The sequence below is a fragment of the Macaca fascicularis genome, chromosome 2, assembly GCF_037993035.2.
Source record: "Macaca fascicularis isolate 582-1 chromosome 2, T2T-MFA8v1.1".
Classification (NCBI taxonomy): Eukaryota; Metazoa; Chordata; class Mammalia; order Primates; family Cercopithecidae; genus Macaca; species Macaca fascicularis.
Window position 1 is genome coordinate 58896189 of NC_088376.1, and position 22036 is coordinate 58918224.

General features: G+C 38.1%; 1 protein-coding gene across 1 annotated transcript in view; it reads left to right on the plus strand.

Annotated features, from left to right (window-relative positions):
* GMPS (guanine monophosphate synthase) overlaps positions 1 to 16885 on the plus strand; it is a 77310-nt gene extending 60425 nt beyond the window's left edge. Inside the window, exons 12-16 of the mRNA XM_005546173.4 lie at positions 67 to 192; positions 4922 to 5037; positions 8718 to 8848; positions 10139 to 10311; positions 11379 to 16885. Coding sequence (XP_005546230.1) covers positions 67 to 192; positions 4922 to 5037; positions 8718 to 8848; positions 10139 to 10311; positions 11379 to 11480 — 648 coding nt within the window. The 3' untranslated portion in view covers positions 11481 to 16885. The remainder of the gene's footprint in view (positions 1 to 66; positions 193 to 4921; positions 5038 to 8717; positions 8849 to 10138; positions 10312 to 11378) is intronic.
* Positions 16886 to 22036: the final 5151 nt, after the last annotated feature.

A 22036-nucleotide genomic window follows, 5' to 3' on the forward strand; every position in this document is an offset into this window, starting at 1 on the left:
TAGATAATAAAAGAGTGAATACCTTATTTCTTAAAACTGAAAAAATGCCTCTTTGGTTTTTCTCAGCCACATACCCTATTACAGAGAGTCAAAGCCTGCACAACAGAAGAGGATCAGGAGAAGCTGATGCAAATTACCAGTCTGCATTCACTGAATGCCTTCTTGCTGCCAATTAAAACTGTAGGTGTGCAGGTGAGTTGTGTGAATTCATTCGTCAGTGATACACTTTTTTTTTTTTTCTTGAGACGGCCAGGCTGGAGTGCAGTGGCATGATCTCAGCTCATTGCAACCTCCGCCTCCTGGGTTCTAGCACTCTTTCTACTAATATTGAAATAAGGATTACTTAGAAAAATGAAATATGTAAGTATATATACCAAGTTTAGAGAAATAAGAAGGTAATTTTTTATAGAATGTTTAGGGAGTGAATAGTTACAGGAATTAAATAGTCAGGTTGAGATTTTGTAGTTTTGGAACATCTATGAACTCTAACCAAAGGCAAATATTGAAAGCAGCTCTTTCCTATAGGGTTGGCATGCTTATTTCTGCCATGTAGGGCAGGGATCAAGAGGTCATTTATCCTTCTAGATGTGAAATACACTATGGTTTTAGAAGTCTTTAACTGCAGGAAGGCCTCCAGATGTAAGTTACACCATTTAGGTGTTGTTCTCAGCTTGTGTATTCCCTGTGCTAGGGAACATGTTCTGCTGATGTTTTTTGTGTTTATTCTGCCTTTCTAGTTGTAAAAGAACATGAGAATAATATAGTTCTCAATTATAAAATGCTACTTGCAAAATGACTAATAACATAATTTCAGACAAAACTTACTTTATGGCAAAAAGCATTAGAGATAATATTTGACTCAGATAAGGTGCATCACGTGCTGGTGACAGGGTACTAAAGCCTGAATGTATGTAAATATAATCTGCATTTCTTTTTTTTTTTTTTTTTTTCTTTTCTTTGAGACAGAGTCTAGCTCTGTCGCCCAGGCTGGAGTGCAGTGGCTGGATCTCAGCTCACTGCAAGCTCCGCCTCCCGGGTTCACGGAATTCTCCTGCCTCAGCCTCCTGAGTAGTTGGGACTACAGGCGCCTGCCACCTCGCCCGGCTAGATTTTTTTTTGTATTTTTAGTAGAGACGGGGTTTTACCATGTTAGCCAGGATGGTCTTGATCTCCTGACCTCGTGATCCGCCCGTCTCGGCCTCCCAAAGTGCTGGGATTACAGGCTTGAGCCACCGCGCCCGGCCAATCTGCATTTCTTATCCTAAGACTTCTTCATAGTCCTAGCCCTCAGCTGTGAATTTCTGGCATAGTGCCTAGCACACACAACTCAAGGAGATACCAAATACAATCACCTGCTAAAAACCAGTAAAATACATAAGATAGTATGTTAATTTCTCCTCTTTTTCTGGAGACGGGGTCTTGCCCTGTCTCCCAGGCTGGAGTGCAGTGGTGTGATCATGGTGTACTATAGCCCTGAATTCCTGGGCTCAAGCGACCCTCCTATCTCAGCTTCCCAAGTAGCTGGGACTACAGGCATGCACCATCATGCCTGGCTAATTTTTAAATTTTTTAATGGAGATAGGGTCTCACTGCATTGCTCAGGCTGGCTTTGAAATTCTGGCCTCAAGTGATCCTTCACTTTGTCCTCCCAAAGTGTTAGGATTGGAAGCGTGAGCCACTGTGACCGGTCTTCTTTATATGATCCTTAAATGAGTTTTTGGGGAACAAAAGTGTGGGAGGGTAGGGAAGAGGAAGGTTATTTTATTTCAAGTGTGTGGTTAAATGGAAACTAGAAGAGGTGTCAGTAATTCAACTCAAAAATGGTATAAGTGCCAGTTATTGGGTTAATGTGTTTATAATGTGCTCTTACAGTAAAATTATGTGTAGAAAGAAGTTCTACTGTTTGAGATTATTCATCTAAAACCTAATAAGCATTTTTTCTAAATATATGAATCTGTCAGTTTAAATTCCTCTTTGCTCTGAATTCATGCAGTTCTGCTTGTAAATGAAACAAGATAAAAAGTGGTTGTTCCCAGGTGCAGTGGCTCATGCCTGTAATCCCAGCACTTTGGGAGACCGAGTTGAGCGGATCACCTGAGGTCGGGAGTTCAAGACCAACCTGACCAACATGCAGAAACCCCATCTCTACTAAAATTACAAAATAAGCCGGGTGTGGTGGCGCATGCCTGTAATCCCAGCTGCTCGGGAGGCTGAGGCAGGAGAATTGCTTGAACCCAGGAGGCGGAAGTTGCAGTGGGCCAAGATCGTGCCATTGCGCTCCAGCCTGGGCAACATCAGCAAAACTCCGTCTTAAAAAAGAAAAAATTGATTGTTATTTTTAAAGTAAACTAAAATATTTTATTTCATGAAAGTGATAGAGCCAGCTATTTGGGTTAAGGAACTCTTGCCTTCTTTTTAAAGGTAAAATGTTGTAAGCTGCTTATGTTGTTTTAAAATCACTATTGAAATAACCTTACTTGGAGTTATTGATGTTTTCTTTCAGTGGTTTATGGATTATCTCATTCACATACAAATTTATTTTGAAATTTGCAATGATACAGGCAGTATTACCCTAATATATAAAAATAGAATCGTGGACAGGTTATTTAATTCTTAAAAGTTTCTCAGTTTTAAGTAGATTTGTTACAGAGAACTTCCACGTCTGTATGCTAACTCATGCTACACAGGGAGTTGAGTTGAAATAGTTCCCTACTCTTCTTTTTAGAGAAATGTTACAAAAAATAGATATTTGAGGTAATTTGATGAATAAGTGATTTCTTTTTTGAAAATGAAACTTATTCAGGCTCTACTACTATTCCCACCAAAATAAAATTTTCTTTTGTTATTGGATAACTGACTTTCGTCTCTTACTTTTCATCTTTGAAGCTTAGACCCTTGCAAGCCCAGATAAAAATGATGGTTCATGGTTAGTATAAGAACGCATTTTATTTTCTAAATACCGAAGTAAACCATATTTGTAAAAAATCAAAAATACATTAAAAAAATTCTTTTTATTTCTACTCTCCAGTTAAGTTTTGTATGTGTCTTTCCAGAAACACTTTAAAAAGAAAATAGGGGATTTGGGGTACACATTGTCAACTTTTCTTTTAACTGAGCATCATGAACTTACCTTTCTGTGCCTTTCCAAGTAGATTGTTCTTAACTGTTCCCTCATATTCTATGCATACCATCATTTATTTAACTATTCTTCTAACCAGTGGGCATTTAAACTGTTCTCAGTTTTTTATTATATAGGCATCCCATCAGTTATCCATGTATTTATATAGGATCATTTTCTGTGTTAAATGTACATTTTACACTTTTTTTTTTTTTTTTTTGAGATGGAGTCTTGCTCTGTTGCCCAGGCTGGAGTGCAGTGGCATGATCTCAGCTCACTGCAACCTCCACCTCCCAGGTTCAAGCGATTCTCCTGTCTAAGCCTCCTGAGTAGCTGGGGTTACAGGCACACGCCGCCATGCCTGGATAATTTTTTGTATTTTAGTAGAGACGGGGTTTCACTATGTTTCCTAGGCTGGTCTTGAATTCCTGAGCTCAGGCAATCCACCCGCCTTGGCCTCCCAAAGTGCTAGGATTACAGGCATGAGCCACCGCGCCCGGCCCATTTTACACTTTTATAGATGCTCTCACATTAGCGTTCACATATGTTGAATTTTCACGTTCTTAGTACCTGCCACTCTGGGCATTAGGTACTTCTCTAATCTGTTACTTTTTAAAATGCTTTTCATAAAAAAAGCAAATTACTTGGATTAAACAGGACACAGGAAAAGAGAATAAATTATAATCAGTTTTATTTACTTATTTTAAAATTAGCTTTTAAGCTGATACTTAAACACATTGATAAGTAAATGTTTATGAATCGTTTTTGTCTCCCACTTAAGAATTCTTTATCCACTCAAAAAACATGGGCAGATGTTGTTTGCCAAATTACAATTTTTCATAATTTTATTTATTTATTTTTGAAATGGGGTCTTACTCTGTTGCCCAGGCTAGAGTACAGTGGTATGATCACTGCTCACTATAGCCTCGACCTCCTTGGGCTCATGTGATCCTCCCACCTCAGCTTCCTGACTACGTAGCGGGAACTACAGGTACATGCCACCACACTGCCCAGCTAAGTTTTGTATATTTTGTAGAGACAGGGTGTTGCCATGTTGTCCAGGCTGGTCTCAAACTTCTGGGCTCCACTGACCCACCCACCTCGCCCTCCCAAAGTGCTAGAATTATAGGTGTGAGCTTCTGTACCTGGCCTTGTCTGCCAAATTATCCACAGTTAGCAGGTAATGGGAATGTTGAATAAATTCTTTTTTTTTTTTTTTTTTTTTTTTTTTGAGACAGAGTTTCGCTCTGTCACCCAGCCTGGAGTGCAGTGACGTGATCTCTCAACTCACTGCAACCTCCGCCTCCCAGGATCAAGCGATTATCCTGCCTCAGCCTCCCAAGTGGCTGGGACTACAGGTTCATGCCACCATGCCCAGCTAATTTTTATATTTTTAGTAGAGACGGGGTTTCATCATGTTGGCCAGGCTGGTCTTGAACTCCTGACCTCAGGTGATCTGCCCACCTCGGCCTCCCAAAGTGCTGGGATTACAGGCATTAGCCACCGTGCTCAGCCTAAATTCTTGATATTACCATGATACCTTATGTATGTCTTAACTGATTCAGGTAGGATTTAATATGGGATTTTAATTTGGAATTTATTCATACCATTAAAGAAACATCTAGTATATACTTTCATTCAGATTTCAAAAAAACTATTAATAGTGTCACCATGCATAAGATATTTTTCAATGCATCTTTTCTTTTAAAAAAAAACAGCGTTGTCAAGTTAAACCAAGTTTAAGTTTAAAGTCAAGTTAAACTTTTGACTGTTAAAAATTACTGATTATCTTTTTATTTTCAGGGTGACTGTCGTTCCTACAGTTACGTGTGTGGAATCTCCAGTAAAGATGAACCTGACTGGGAATCACTTATTTTTCTGGCTAGGCTTATACCTCGCATGTGTCACAACGTTAACAGGTGTGTTTCACAGGAGCTAGGGTGGGGACGTGTGTAATGGAAGGATGTGCTTCTTAAGGGCTTTCCATTAATGAAAGACCAAAAGGCTCAAATGTAGATATAGGTAGGTCATGTAGATAAGAGTAAATGGCTGTGTTTGCAATTCAAATATGCACATAGGTCGCAGTTAAGTAGATATGTAGTATTATCTTGTGTTTTGACTCTTTATCACAATGTAATCATCTGTTAAAAATTATTTAAAGGAGAAAGATTTTTTATTTTAGTGTAAAATATTAAAGGCAGCTGTAAAACATTATCTTCTAAATTAGTGGCTTATATTAGCTATTGGTTTTATGGTGACATGTTTTATTCCAGAAGGATTGAAAAAATGTATGTCCAGGTTACAGAATTACAAATAAAGTAACACACACACACACCCACCCACCCATCCCTACAAAACAACCAACCACCCACCCCGCAAACAAAAATGGAGACTTGGTTAATTTAGTAGTAACCCCAAGGAAAAAATCGAAGAAATGGGCATGTGCCAGATAGCATTAACATAGTTACATTTAAATATATAATTTACATTTTAGGTTAATTTTCCTTTAATTTGCATATTAATTTCTTACATTGGATATATCAACAGCTGATTTATAATCTATTTCTAATACTCAATTTCATCATACCATATATAGTTTAAAAATTCACTTATTTTGTACTAGATTGCTAATTAAATTTTCTTATTTCACGGTTATTCTCTCTCTTCAATTTTCTTCATGGGTGTTAGGCAGTTAACAACCAAAAAGAATTACTTGAGATTTCATTTTGCTCAAATTGCTGCAGAAATCAGAAGCTTACCTTTTAATGTTAACCTAGCAGAGTCTGTATAGTTAGAGATAAGGAGTTACAGGGAAGCCGTGTTTTTACCGATGGGAACATGCTCATTCAAAAGCTTACTCAAATGAACTGAAGACCCCCAAATACAGAAGCATCTTTCATATGCTGAAAAATGGAATTATTAATATCTTCAATAATGGGGGCCAGGCATGGTGGATCACTTGAGCTTAGGAGTTTGAGAACAGCCTGGACAACATGGTGAAACTCCATCTCTACAAAAAATACAAAAATTAGCCAGACATGGTGGTGTGTGCCTGTAGTCCCAGCTACTTGAGAGTCTGAGGTGGGAGGATCGCGTGAGCCTGGGAGGTTGCCTTGAGCCAAAATCGTGCCACTGCAATCCAGCCTGGGCAGCAGAGTGAAACCCTTTCTCAAAAACAGAACAAAACAAAAAAACTTCAATAATGATAAATTTTTAATTGCCTATTTTGAGTGGACATAATTGTCTTGGTTAGAACAGTGGCTCATAATTTGCCTATCACAGAGAAAATTTCCCTAAATTGAACTGCACACTTTTACTGTATAATTAGTGTATTTCTTCATTCACAGCATTCTTACAGTTTTATCTCCTTTTTCTTTTGCCGAAGGGCACACATCCTTATTTAAACTTTATGTTTATATTCCAGTTTCTCTCTCTTTTCCCTATTTGTCTCTTCTTCCTTCCTCCCTTCTCAAAAAAGAAAAAAATAAAAAGCCTAACAATCAGCAAACAAAAAACTAGATTTTCCCAGCAAGCTCTTAAAAGAATCTTGGTGAACTTGGCCGGGCACGGTGGCTCACGCCTGTGATCCCAGCACTTTGGGAGGGCGAGGCAGGAGGATCACCAGGTCAGGAAATCGAGACCATCCTGACTAACACAGCGAAACCCCGTCTCTACTAAAAATAAAAAAAAATTAGCTGGGCGTGGTGGCGGGCACCTGTAGTCCCAGCTACTCGGGAGGCTGAGGCAGGAGAATGGCGTGAACCCAGGAGGCAGAGCTTGCAGTGAGCCGAGATCACACCACTGCACTCCAGCCTGGGCGACAGAGCGAGACTCCGTCTCAAAGAAAAGAGATCTTGGTGAACTTTAGATTTCTTTGCCGGGGTCTTTTTGGGGAATTGGAGTTTTAAAATATTCTTCGATGTTTGCCAGTTTTTTTCCTAATTTGGATGAGGGAATCTTTGTACAGGAAGGGACTGTTCCAGTTTTACTGTCATATATAGTGTGGGTAAATACCTGTGCCAGTACACTCTAGTGATTTTGTATGTAAGAAGTGAGAAGGTTTAAAAAGCAGGTTCATGGTATTCTCTTAACTTTTTCCTCTAAAGATCTTTTATGAGCTTTAGGAACTATATTGTTTAGAAAAAGTATAACTTACTGTCTATGCATGGGATAAAAAGCTTGCTTCTGTTGTAGTATGTTTGGAAGGAGACAATAAAGTCGGTGGTGGTGTCAGTGGTTTTGTGCTAATATGGTTTTCTTTTGTGTATTTTACCTAAGTACATATTAAGAAAAAAAGAAAAAACACTGAACTTTACCATGATAGTTGCCAGGGAGTTTTATTTTCTTTGCTAAAATCATGACTGATGAAAAGTGACAATTGTCTACTGGCTGGAGTAGGGAGAACTAGCTAAGTGGCACTCATATCTCTACCCTGATTCCCTCTTGTTTTCTGGGTGAAGATTGTGAAACAGATCCCTTCAAACCAATGGCCAGCTACACACTTCAAGTTGTTAAAATTGTCTGATTCTGATTTCCTCAAGTTATGTTCCAAACTGTACTCTCATTGACTGTCATTAACATGAAGATATTTGTGGTATATCTTCATGTCTTTCAAACAGACATTTATATAAAACAGTAATGAATTTTTTTTTGGAAGGAAGTAGTAGGATACTAAGTCCTATTTCAATGGCCCTTTTAATGAAGTGCAAATGAGAATCTCTCTAGGATCATTGTTTCTCAAGTAGATAAAAAAAGATGAGTTTACTAATTTTGGGAAATTCACTATAGTTTCCTCTTGGAGATTTCCAGTGCATGTTAGCATAGTATATTAATAGTTTCTGAAGTCTTGTCATAAAGGCACCTATTTTTAAATTTTAACTATGTGTATTTGTTTCCTAGGACCACCCATAACAAATTACCAGAAACTGGGAGGCTTAAAACAACAGACATTTATTCTCTCACAGTTTAGGAGGCCAGAAGTCTGAATTCAGTGTTGGCGAGGTCATATTCTCTCTGAAGACTCTAGTGGAGGATCCTTCCTCGCTTCTTCCTACTATTGGATGGTTGCTAACAATGCTTGGCTTGTGGCCAGCATAATCCAGTCAGTCTTTGTGTTCTCATGATCCTCATTCCCCTATGTGTGTCTGTGTATCCAAATTTTCCGGTACTTGAAAGGATACCAGTCATTGGATTAGAGCCTATCCTAATCCAGTATTACTTCATTTTAACTTGATTACATTTGCAGAGACCCTTTTTCTCCCCAGAGATTCTGGGTGGACATGAAGTTTTGGGGATACTCTTTGACCCAGTACGTTAAGTGAAAAGAGAGTCGTAATAATCACTTATATCTTTGCACATTCTGAGATACAGAATGTTCCAGAGAACACACTTTGAGGAAAGCACATAGAACACAGACCTTCCTATAATCTTACATGTTGTCCTATCCATTTGAGGAGATGAAGTGGGCAGGAGAAGGGCCTAAAACTAAGTGGGAAATGGAAAGAATGTTACTGTTCTAAGTGCCTTGCTTCTCATACTGAAATGTAATTTCTACATTTAAAATGTAATTGCTCTATTATTTTTACCTCTTTGTTTCCAGAGTTGTTTATATATTTGGCCCACCAGTTAAAGAACCTCCTACAGATGTTACTCCCACTTTCTTGACAACAGGGGTGCTCAGTACTTTACGCCAAGCAGATTTTGAGGCCCATAACATTCTCAGGGAGTCTGGTAAGTTGCTCATGTTTTTGATCACTACCCTCTGAAACTAGTTTTTGGAAGCTTGACATTAAGAGTAGGAGGATGTAGCTTTTGCTTTTTAGATGCTTTTGTTTTTATTATTTAAATCTTTGAATGTTCTATGATGTTGCTTTTTTTTTTTTTTTTGAGACAGAGTCTGTCTTGCTGTGTCACCTAGGCTGAAGTGCAGTGGCACAATCTTGGTTCACTTCAGCCTCCGCCTCCTGTTACAAGTGATTCTCCTGCCTCAGTCTCCTGAGTAACTGGGATTACAGGCGCCCGCTACCACACCTGGCTATTTTTTTGCAGTTTTAGTAGAGATGGGGTTTTGCCGTTTTGGCCAGGCTGATCTCGAACTCCTGACCTCAGGTGATAAGGTCAGGAGTCAGGTGAGGCCAGCCTTGGCCTCCCAGAGTGTTGGGATTACAGGTGTGAGCCACCGCACCTAGCCTATAATGTTGCTTCTAAATAAAATATATTCACCTTTGTGGCAATTTGTGGGTATGCACAGAGCAGCAGAAAATTTGAATTTCCAGACTTAGATGTTCCCAGCTGAGTTTGAACAAGGTGACACTGTGCCTTCTTGTTCCAGCGCTCATAATGTGAACAAGTCTTTTTCATGGTCTCCTTGATGAAATATCTTTTGCATTTTTATGCTTTTTGTTAGTGATTTTGCTGTTTAAAATGGATCTCAAGTATAGTGTTGAAGTGCTGTCTGGGTTCCTAAGCACAGGAATGCTGTGATGTACCTTACAGAGAAAATCTGTGTGTTAGATAAACTTCATTCAGGCATGAGTTAAAGAGCTGTTGATTTTGAGTTCAGTATGAATGAATCTATAATAAATATTAAATACAGTGTCTTAAATCAGAAACATACATAAAACAAGGTTATATATTAATCAGTTGATGAAAATATTGCAACCAGAGGCTTGCAGGGACCTAACCCTCCATATCCCCTGGGAGAAATGGTTCAATATTCACTAATTCATTGTTTGCAGTGTAGAATATAACTATACTGCAAATTATAATAGAGAATAATGAGAATGGACTCTTTCTATAGCACATCAGTGAAACATCACTGATGTGATCAAATTCTGTTTTTTGCATTTGTGGTTGAGTCCAATTAAAATGCTCTGCGAGTAGCTAGAATCAATGCATGATGACAGTCTTAACTATACTGTGTGTGTATATGTGATTTCAGATATTGTCTGGGAGGATTTAATTGAACTGAGAGTGCTTTTCTATGGTGCGGTGATTGGTTCTACATGTACCTTTCTCTAGGGTATGCTGGGAAAATCAGCCAGATGCCGGTGATTTTGACACCATTACATTTTGATCGGGACCCACTTCAAAAGCAGCCTTCATGCCAGAGATCTGTGGTTATTCGAACCTTTATTACTAGTGACTTCATGACTGGTATACCTGCAACACCTGGCAATGAGATCCCTGTAGAGGTAATTTATATATTTTTTTCTAATGCATGTTCTCAGTGCCTCTTACATTTTATAATACAGTGAATGGAATAGGCTGTGCCAGTGCTGTATTTCTGATGTTGGTTTTCTGTTCATAAGATAGGCCTTTTTTTTTTTTTTAATTTTCACATATTTGATTAATACACTGGGGCAGAAAAAGGCCTTAAGTTATAAATGCTCTCCAAATGTCTGATTACTATATAAACAGTAATCAGTTATAATAATTTTATCTAATCCTGCCAGTTTCTACTTTACAAATAGTATTCCCCAAATAAAGAAGAAAACTCTAGGAGTGAAGAAGAGTTTGTTAGAAATAAGGATGCAATTTGATAGCTTTATGGCCAGACACCCAAGAATTGCCTAAATATTCTCCCTACTACCAATTCCAACTCAATTTTTGATCCTTCTTTGTTTTCACCAGAACATTCCAAAGGAGCTACTTGCATAATAGCAAGTGAAAATCAAAGTGAGACTCTGTCTCACAGTTGGGCCGCTGCCTCCAGTGCGCTAACACGAGGCTGTGGTTGTAGCTAGGTAGATGGGTTGGGGAATGTGGCTTAGTTAGTTTTCTCTTAGACTCAAATTTGCCAAATTTGACAAGTGAGCAGGCTATCCTCTCTTCCTGTATACTTGATAATGATTAATGGCCCTTAGAGTTGTATGTTTAAGCTGCAGATAATTTGCAGAGCATTGGCTGAAACACATAAAATCACATGCCTGGATGCCACAGCAATGTCAAATCACTGTATGTTCTTAAGCATTTGTTGTGGCTCAGTCACAAACACAAATTGCAGACTAGCACCTGTTTGTGGATCACACTTTGACTAGTACTGAGTTTAAGTCACTAATATTTTAAACCTTAATAACTTAAACCTATCCCTGCAGAGGGGAATAGGTTCATTCTATAAGATTAATCGGAAACCATCCCATATACGTGGAGGACGATAGTGAAAATAGTCAACTTTTAATTTTAAATTAGAAATGTAAGCCCTCTAGGACTGTTGGACATGCAGTGGATGCTGACTTTTCTCTGTAATTTTTTTTAATAGGTGGTATTAAAGATGGTCACTGAGATTAAGAAGATTCCTGGTATTTCTCGAATTATGTATGACTTAACATCAAAGCCCCCAGGAACTACTGAGTGGGAGTAATAAACTTCTTGTTCTATTAAAGTACCGTGTGCAGTTTAAATTGATTAGAAATCATTCCCATTATTGACATGCAGTACTGTGAAAAGAGTTACTGGAGCAGCTACATCACATCTGAGTTCTCCACAGCAAAAATCTGCGGCTTAAGAGCTGAGTTGGGGATAACCAAAAGGGACTGAAGAATTTGTACGGGTAAATAATCAAGGCACCATTGCCTACACTCAGACAGATTGATACTGCTTTTGCCTTTGCCTCACTTACTCTTTATGTATAAATTCACTGTTGCTATTGATGTCTCTGTGAAGATGTATGAAGGTGGGTGAGTTTGGGGGTAGTTACGGGCTTCTGTCTCTTTGCCAGTTTCTAAGAACTGTTAGAAACACCCATTATTTACCAGTGTTACGTACTATGTATATATACCTTTTGGAGAATCAGTTTTCTTATAAGTAATCTTACTTCTCCAAAGGGTGAAAAAGAGATGAACATATCAGATAAAGGCATAGGTGGGCTATTCCAGCCACTTTTGAAGGACACTGAGGGTATAAAATATAAGCTACCATAAAATGGAAAAGCACCAGGAATTTATTGATGTACTTTTGAATTTTATTTCACAGCCTTGGGAGGAAGAAACTGTGAGTGGTCTCAGATGTCTGAATGATCTTAAAATGTTTTCAAACCATGTTCCACATAGATGCCATGTTATTCAATGTCAGCTTGTTCATTAGTAAGGAGCTTTATCCTCCTAGCCTTATATTACCAGCCCCCCACAGCCTTGCATAGAATGTTTCTGTTATCTCCCTAGAAGAAACTGGCTCAGTGACATTTCTGGTGTAGTGCAGATAGAGGTCAAGAGGAGCATTTTGATCTCTTCTTTTGCTGGTCCGAGAAACAGCTCTGAGATTACAGAAGCCATGATGCATACCTACAGCTTACAAATGGGAGAGCAAAAATGTTTATATCTTCTAGTAAACAGTTGTAAAATGACCTCTTAGATCTAATCTATAGACATATTATTCGTTGCTCAGACATCTGTGAACAGTCTTGATCCATGCAAGATGTTTGCCAAACTTTGTAATCCTTTCTACTAGCTATAAGAGAGAATTTAAGAACTGGTGCAGGACTTGTTGCCATCGCCACCAGTTTCTAACAGATCTTTTATAACATTCACATAAGTACTGTAGACAGTAGTAGACTTAAACTCTCCGTTTCTCTCAGTATTTTAGCTAAGAATGTTACCATATTTTTCTCTTACCAATTCCATCTCAGGTTGCTGCTGCTTTTCTAGTTTAAAAGGTCAGATCTATTAATCAGGTGTGAAATTTTATTTGGGATTCAGTGTTAGATAAACAACAAATGATGCATGGCAAGAAGTCGTCTTTTTATTCTGGCTGGTCCAGAGAACAAGAAAACCGCTGCTGGACCAGCACAGGAAGAGTTTCTGTCTGTCTTAACAGAAATCTGTGCCCAAGACAAAGGGGTACTTGACTCCTACAAAACTTAAAGGGTACATTCTCTATCCTGATGAGGAGGTACTCATTATGGCCTTCTGGAGAGAGGCTATGTTAGTGATCTGGTTTAGATTTAGAGTCATGTTATTTGAGAGCTAGAATAGACAGCCTATAAAATGCTTACCAACATGTGTCAGTACACGTTTATGTTTATATGGAAAAAAAAATTCTAGCCACGGTGTCTTACTATTTTGTGTTGAAGCAAACAATAGGAATTGGGAAAATAGATAGTAAGAATGTGTGTTCCCTAAGTATGTTATATGGAACACTGCTCCACTGAGAAGGTCCATGTAAAAAGGATTAGGTGGTCATATAAGTTTGGGGAGAATAAGCTCAGTTGTCCTTTCCTGGAGATTCATGGTATACAATATTCAAAGCTCTGAGAAATTCTGAAGTTAAAAACAATTGCTAAATTCTGCTTAATTTAGTGTTTTCCTGATACTTGTTTTTTGAACACCTTTTATATAATCCCTCCTAATATATAAATACAATATTGGAAAAATTGTTTATCCAAAACACGTCTTCACATGACATAGTTTCTTAAAAATCTAAATTTTCTGGAACTCAGAAATTTCCTAATATTTAGCACACTGTCTTCTTTTGCACAGCACTTTTTGCTTTGTGTCATATAGCATTACTCTGTACCTTCACAGTATTTCATCTGAGCCACTGAGGAAAGTTAAAGGTTGCACTTCCATTTTACAGTTAAGAAAATAAACTCATCTTAGGCATGGTTCCCTAATGAATTTCAGAATTAAATTTCAGGTTTCCTTAGTCTAGATTGTCCTTTCCGTACGTGTATTCTGACACCTAAAATTATGTAAACTTATGAGATGCTTATTTTCAACTAAGACTAGAATGGTGGCTACCAGGCTAATAACATTCATCATTGGTTATGCTGGGTATATCATGACTTTATTCCCATTGCTTACCATCTACCTGGGACACATCTCTCTTTAATTAAATATATTCTTTTTCTTTGTACCTTTTAGGTAGACAGAACAATGCAGATCATTGAAAGCATTATTTATTCCTAAGATAAGCAGGCACAGAATCATTTTTAAGAACCAAATACCCAGTCCTGCCTAAAGGCCCCATCTATGATCATCAGCTCTGTTAGAAATAACAGCCTGGCATAATTCCTAAATGCAGGTCTGTAGATGTATCTAGGAGATAGGGTTACACTGTTTTCCAACCTTTTTTAAATCCCTTAATCTTGAGGTAAACTGCATGCATTTAGTCAAACATCATAAAAGTTTGTGTCCTCACTGTTTGGGCTTAACCTCCTGATAGCCTATTTTGCTGAATAACTTGATCCTAACCTGTAGAGATAAGAGCGTTCAAATTAGGAAGGCAGGACTATCCATCTTTAGTGCTTTGCTCTGCCATTAAACAACACTGTGAACTTGGTCAAGTCATTTTTGTTGTTTATCTGTGACATGAGATAACTATATTAAATTTTCAACATCAAATCCAGCCATCAATTTGTATTTTATAAACAAGAAAAAGCAAAGCAGGAGACAGAATGGAGAAGCTGGATAGTGTTGGTTTTTTTTTTTTTTTTTTTTTTTAAGTTCTTTTATTGTCAGATATGACACAAAGGGAAACATCAAAATGCACTGTAAAGTTAAATCCTAGTTACCTTTTTTTTGAAGCTGTTGGCAAGGTTTGACCACTTGAGGAATCTTCTGCTGTGAGATAACACTTGAAAAACACCCATCAAAGTTTCCTGGTAGGAATCTCTCTTTACTGCGTGTTTTTTTGAAAAGCTGACAGAGAATATGCTTTGGCTTTGACACTAATGAAGTCACCCATCATCAGTTATATACAGCTAATTGTTGGGAGCTAGAGCTAGAATCCAAGCTTTCTGATTCTCTGCATGGAAGAGGTAATGCTCTAGGGCCCTTCAAGGCAAATCTTAAAAAGGAAGTTCTTAGTGTGTAATTGACCATCAGGGATAAATGGGCTTCGAAAGTGTTAATTGTCTCTTTACTTACAGTGAGTTTCTAGAGATAGCCGTGTCTTTCAGAAATTCTCTGACATCCTCTTGCCCAATGTTAAAACCACCTTTCCACACTACTCCCCTCCAGAAATCTTACTCATATGTGGCGAGGGCACGCCTTAGCTATCACCCCAATGGATGCTGCTTTCATTGACCTAAATCCAGAATGTAATGGGGAACTGAATACAAGTTGGATGTCTCCACCCTTGGAAAGCACATCTTTTGTTCTTACTGAAGTAATTTAACAACACCAGATGATGGAGGGATCACGATATCTTTTTAATCACTGAAGGACTTTGACAGCAGTAATGATGGCATTGTTGACTCTTAAATTTCTGAACGTTTCACTTAATGGCAAGTGAAGAGATATGGAATCCCCCAAAGAGTATGAAGATGCTAACTTGCAACCCTATTTTTATGTACTGAAGAGGCCTCAGTGTCTCACTGAACTCTTAACCTTTTTGTCAGTGTTCCTCAGTACTTCATGCCTATTACATAACCTGGAGTTAAAAATACAATATGCCCAATTAAATAATTGGATAGTTATTTAATCAGACACCATGGTCTGATGTCCAATTAAATACAATTAGAATCTGGAGGTAGAACTCAAGCATTTACAGTTTTAAATCTCCCAGCCAGAATAAATTCTTACTGAGGGCCATATCTAGCCTATCTTCATCAAACTTACAGGTGAATCTTTGTCAAACCTATAGGAGAGAAATGCAGGCCATAGAGACAGTCTTGCTGAAGGTCTTAGAGCTAAATTAGTTCATATCCAGGAACCAGATTCTGGAACTGATTATACCTTTATTATGTTGTATGTCAGACACTCCCAGGACCTGTTTGGTAATAATTAGGACAGCTGACATACTTGTTGCTAATTTCGAGATCTGGGCAACAACTGTGTAGGCTGTTCTTTCAACCTCGTTCTTCCTACTTCTTTACTTTTCCTTCAGAGAGGAGAAAGCCACCCCTGTGCTGTAGCCACTGCTCCAGTTCTGACTCTAGCTAGGTCATGAAACAGACTGAGCTATTACTGCACCAACACATAAATCCTCCTGCCATTTGGGTATTATTCTTTAGAGAACTAGAGATTACCTACCTGCAACCTAAGTTTCCTGAGTTAGAATCATTTGAGCAGCACCATCTAATTAACTCATTAACATATTTGTAGCCAGGCATGGTGGCGCATGTCTGTAATCCCAGCACTTTGGGAGGCTGAGGCGGGCGGATCTCTTGAGGTCAGGAGTTCGACACCAGTGTGGCCAACATGGTGAAACCCCATCTCTACTAAAAATGTAAAAATTAGCAGGGCCTGGTGGCGCGCGCATGTAATCCCAGCTATTCGGAAGGCTGAGGTGTGAGAGTCACTTAAACCCAGGAGATGGAGGTTGCAGTGAGCAGAGATTGCACCACTGCACTCCAACCTGGGTGACGAGTGAGATGCCGTCTCAAAACAAAAACAACATATTTGTTCACTTTTGAACCCTGTGGTGTCTTTTAACTTTGTTACGGGCCCTTGGTTAGCAAAATTTTGAGTTTAGGAAATTTGGCTATTTCTTGGGTATATTAAGTACAACTCCAAAATCCTCTTGAGTTGTCTGGGAAGCCTAAACCTTGAGCAGTATCCAAGTGGAGTATATATCTTCAAGAATACAGATTTTTAAGGTAAGTAGTTTTCTGTCTTTGCATCTCCTAAGACCATTGTTACAACCTTGATATTAAAGAAGTGAATGTAAACCTCCTTTTGAACATATTTTTTATAAAGAAATATTTTGTTAATTGGAGTAAGTAGTATTAATTGTTATGAAATCACTATGTAATTGTTAATTGTAAACTGCAATGTCTATTTTGTGTTGTAACAATGTTGCCATAAAATAGCTTTGCTAAATGTGAAATGACTTTAATCCCTTTGTCTTCAGTATACTTCATAAAGGAGGAAATGATGATTTTCACACTTTGTCATGAAGCTTCCATGTTTATGAGAAAGTCCAAGAAGTGAGAGCCAAGAGGACAGACATTATCAGAATATGGGACATAAGAAATTGCGTATAGTGCCAGGGGTTTCTATATAACAACTTACTCTATTTCTTTTACATACATAGGAGGCATTAGCATTTTGCTCAGTGTTAACAGGGAACATAATAGATACAAAACATTGGATAGCTTTTTATTTAAATGATGAGCTAAAGGTGTGCGTATACACATGCACTTATAAAATTAAAGTCATATATATGTATATACACAGACGTGACTTATTGCATATTCATTTACATTTGACCAAATCTTTTGTCAGTTTCTCAAGAACAATTTAACCTTTGTTTAATACATAAGGTCCTTTTAAGTATTTGAAACTATGTTATCAGAGTTGATTAAACCCATCAAAGTAAATGTACTAGTGAATCATCAATATGAAGATCAGAAGAAATAATAATGTTGAGAAATTGAATTCCATAGTTACTTTCAGGCAGTCATATTTCCGTGGTCTGTTTCCCTTCAAGTCAGTGCCCTTGCCTGGCCTTCTGCTATCTGATAAGACTGTATTTGAGACAACTATATTTTGAAAATTTTTTTTACTGTTTTAGCATAATTCATAACAAAAGTATTAGGTTTTTAATCTTGAACTCCTGTATTTCAAAACTGACATTCTGCCTCTTAATACTCCTTTTATCAAAAGCTATATAAACACCACACAGCTGTTTTTGTTTTTGCTTTTTGTTTTTTCAGTAGATTGTTAGTGAGTTATTCTAATTAATGTATATAGATTCTAAGAAAAGCAGCTAGGAATCTTATGTTAACTTCACTGTTTTCAAGTAGTGTGTCAAATTCTAATCATTAAATGCTTTTTTAATATTTCAGAATGCCATTCCATGTGTATATGTTACTGTTCTTTTAGACAATATGAAACCTGCCAAAACATTCTTTTTTAAAAAATAACATTATTAGAGAAAACTTTTAAAAATTTCCACTTAATATGGCTACATAAATGGTGTGGAAAACATGAGCCTTTTGTCAAGATGTCTTTAATTGCATTAGGATGATTGATACTCTGAATAAGAAGAAAGTTTCAGTGGACTAAAAATCTAGCTAAGTAAGACAATCTCATCTTTTGATTCTTTTGGAAAACAACTTCTATTTTATTGTGAGTAGTAGTGAGCATATAATAGATTGAACTGCTTATTGTGCTTATTTTGTTTATGGGAGAGTACCACGAATTCTGTATATCATGACTATTAGGTGTTCAACGACCTTCTTAAAATTACCGTGAAAATACTCAAGCATACACAAAAGTAGAATAATGCAATTAGCATACCCCAATATTCCTATTACTCAGACTCAAGAATTAGAATAACATGATTCGTTAGTGACTGAATTAGCCATATAGCACACAGTTGAGATTTCCAAAAAGTTGGCAATAAGTACCCAGGGATTTTTTGTTTTTTTCAGACGGAGTCTTGCTCTGTTGCCCAGGCTGGAGTGCAGTGGGAGGCTCATTGCAGCCTCCGCCTCCCAGGTGCAAGCAATTCTCCTTCCTCAGTCTCCCAAGTAGCTGGAACTACAGGTGCACACCACCACTCCCGGCTAATTTTTGTGTTTTTGGTAGAGATGGGGTTTTGCCATGTTGCCAAGCTGGTCTCGAACTCCTGGTCTCAAGTGATCTACCTGTCTCGGCCTCCCAAAGTGCTGGGATTACAGGCAGAAGCCACTGTGCCTGGCCAGTACCCAGAGATTTTTTAAAGAAATGAGATGGTTTGGAGAATTCATGTACTTAATTTAATGGTTATGTGGCTGTCCTGACCTATTTTCTGTTAGATTTTTGCTTAAAGAGAAACTTAAAGATTCATCATTAAATAAAATACATTTTGAATGGCATTGTTTTACTTGTTTTGTCTTTTTCTGGTCAGGCTGCTGGAGTACCTGATGTGAATTTAGTATAGAGGTTCCCAAACTTTCTTCTTTGACAGTTCCCTTAGTAATTTTAGTAGTGTCCCTAGGCCAAAATAAGTAACAGTTCCATTTATTAATAGTTACAAAACAACTTAAAAAGTTATGTCCTATCAACATAGCCATTTGAAAAAATATGTGTAAATGAAAAAAATTCATTCTTTCCATCCTTAAAGTTAACTATGAATGGGATATGTGCATCTGTTGAGCACTGTAAAGCTTATCAGATCACTGCCATCCTCATTTTCTGTTTCACGCTGATTTTTGCAACATATATGTTTTTAATCACGGCCACTGAAAACCCAGCTAGCAGTGCAAACATGACATCATTAAATGGAAGGTAGCATGATGCTGTGTTGAAAATTAACCACAAGCTAATAGTTCACTTTGTGTCTGTGATTTTGTTGCAGTGGCTTTTAGTGCCTTGGTGCACAGTTTGAGAACCATGGTGTCTGATTATTGTGATTTTTTTTTTCTTTTCTCAATTTTTCTTAACTTTGAAGGATATGTCTTAAAATATATATGTGTCCTTGGCTGGGTGCAGTGGCTCATGCCTGTAGTCTCAGCACTTTGGGAGGCTGAGGCAGGTAGATAGTTTGAGCACAGGAATTCAAGACCAACCTGGGCAACATGTCAAAACCCCGTCTCTACAAAAAAACACAAATGTTAGCCAGGTGTGCACCTCTAGTCCCACCTATGTGGGAGACTGAGGCGGGAGAATTGCTTGAGCCCAGGATGTCAAGGCTGTAGTGGGCTGTGATCACGTCACTGCACTCCAGTCCGGGTGAGAGAACGAGACCTTGTCTCAAAAAATAAAATAAAAAACATATATATAGCTCCTTAATATTGAAAGAGTTGTCTTTCCTGTTTTGACATTTAAGAGTTGGAATATTTAGGCCGGGCGCGGTGGCTCAAGCCTGTAATCCCAGCACTTTGGGAGGCCGAGACGGGTGGATCACGACGTCAGGAGATCGAGACCATCCTGGCTAACACGGTGAAACCCCGTCTCTACTAAAAAAAATACAAAAAACTAGCTGGGCGAGGTGGCGGGCGCCTGTAGTCCCAGCTACTTGGGAGGCTGAGGCAGGAGAATGGCGTGAACCCGGGAGGCGGAGCTTGCAGTGAGCTGAGATCCGGCCACTGCACTGCAGCCTGGGTGACAGAGCGAGACTCCGTCTCAAAAAAAAAAAAAAAAAAAAGAGTTGGAATATTTTACAAAAATATAGATACTTAAGAATCTTATTGCATCTTCCTGGGGTAGAGGTACAGACATCCCATATATTTCTTAAAGTAGACCTGTATAGAATGTCCCTAGATCCACATTTAAAGCATACTTAAATTCACCTTGGAGCTAGCTTTTTCAGGTAACTGGTATTGCTACAGAGATTTAAAACTATCTCATACCTTTTAGACCATTATTATAGAAGTGAATATTCTAATATACTGGATTTAGAAAAGGCCAGATGTGCTATTTACAGTGTTGTTACAATGTTGGTTTCCCTTTGTAAAGTAAGGGGAAATAGTCACCACATATATTTTTAAATTTTTCCCATTAAGTAAACAATAATGGTCCATCCTTTGGATATGTTTGAGTTTAGAGATGTCGTTCAGTAAGGCAGAGAGGGAATCAGCATTGCTCACATTAGTTTGGAAATAAGTTGAATTTAAAAAGCTTACTAAAGAAGCATAACTATCTTTATATTTTCATCTTTATGTGATTTCTTTACCCTGAATCTCAGAAGAGGACCATTATAGAAAATGTAAAAATTTTATCTCTGAGAAATGGGAATGAGGCATTTTCAGAGTATGAGTGACATAAGAGTAAGATTCCTAGTTGAGTTAGGTGTAATCTTGGGAATCTATTTTATCTAATATTTGTTCCAGTATGTTAGAATATTCACTTGTAACATATTGGTCTAAATCTGTTGGTAAAACATTGGCCTAGAATCCAGTATCTTATTTCTGACTGACTCCATGTAGCCGTGTAACCCTGGGTAAGGCAACAATCTCCTTGGCACCAAATCACTCATATAATGGAGGAATAATACTGCCTCTGTGGGTCAAGTGAAAGAATGTATAAGGAATTGATTTACCAGTACATTAAGTATGAAAATATGTATGAGAAGGTGCTTTATGTATAACATAAGCATAATCTCTTATTTAAAACATAGCAGTGCAGATGAAATGAGTGTTGTAGGATTAATAGTCTTTGTGCTCAATTAGCTGGGACAAATCAGATAAATTTAGACTATGACAGAGTCCCAGATTTTGAAGATGGTGTGGGGTCACTTGCTTTGAACTATATGGGGCTTGTACTTGCCCCATTATATAACAATTTCGTTGTTCATTATGAAATTTATGCCACATGATATTAACCCTAACAGAACAGAACACACTGACTTCTGTCGCTAATCTCCAACCTTGCATGCTATTCTCCATGCTATCATATTTTAATTTACAATTCAAACAGAATCTGCCAAGGAACAGACTGTCTAGAGTTCCGGAAACAAACGAAACAGCATTGCACTTAGGGCTGTAACAGGAAAGGCTGAAGCTATACATAGGGGAAAAATACAAGTGGGTTTCCTATTTGGTGATGTGAAGTGTGAAGCCAAGGGTGCAGGCTAAGTCCTGCCCATGTTCAGCTTCACTTGGGTGTCTAATACTTGGAATTCTACTGTTAGACATTTATTCCTTTGATATAAGCCTTGCTCTTTTCTTGCAGGTCTCTTTTAAAAAGCAGAAACTGCCAGGTGCAGTGGCTCATGCCTGTAATCCTAGCACTCTGGGAGGCTGAGGCGGGTGGATTACCTGAGTTCAGGAGATGGAGAACAGCTGAGCAACATGGTGAAACCCCATCTCTACTAAAAATACAAAAAAATTAGCCGGGCGTGGTGGCGTGCGCCTGTAATCCCAGCTGCTCGGGAAGCTGAGGCACTAGAATTGCTTGAACCTGGGAGGCGGAGGTTGCAGTGAGCTGAGATTGCGCCACAGCACTCCAACCTGGGTGACTGTCTCAAAAAAATAGAAAATAAAAAATAAAAAGCAGAAACTCCTTAAAAAGATCATAGATTTGATCATTAATACCTCACTGTAAATAAGCT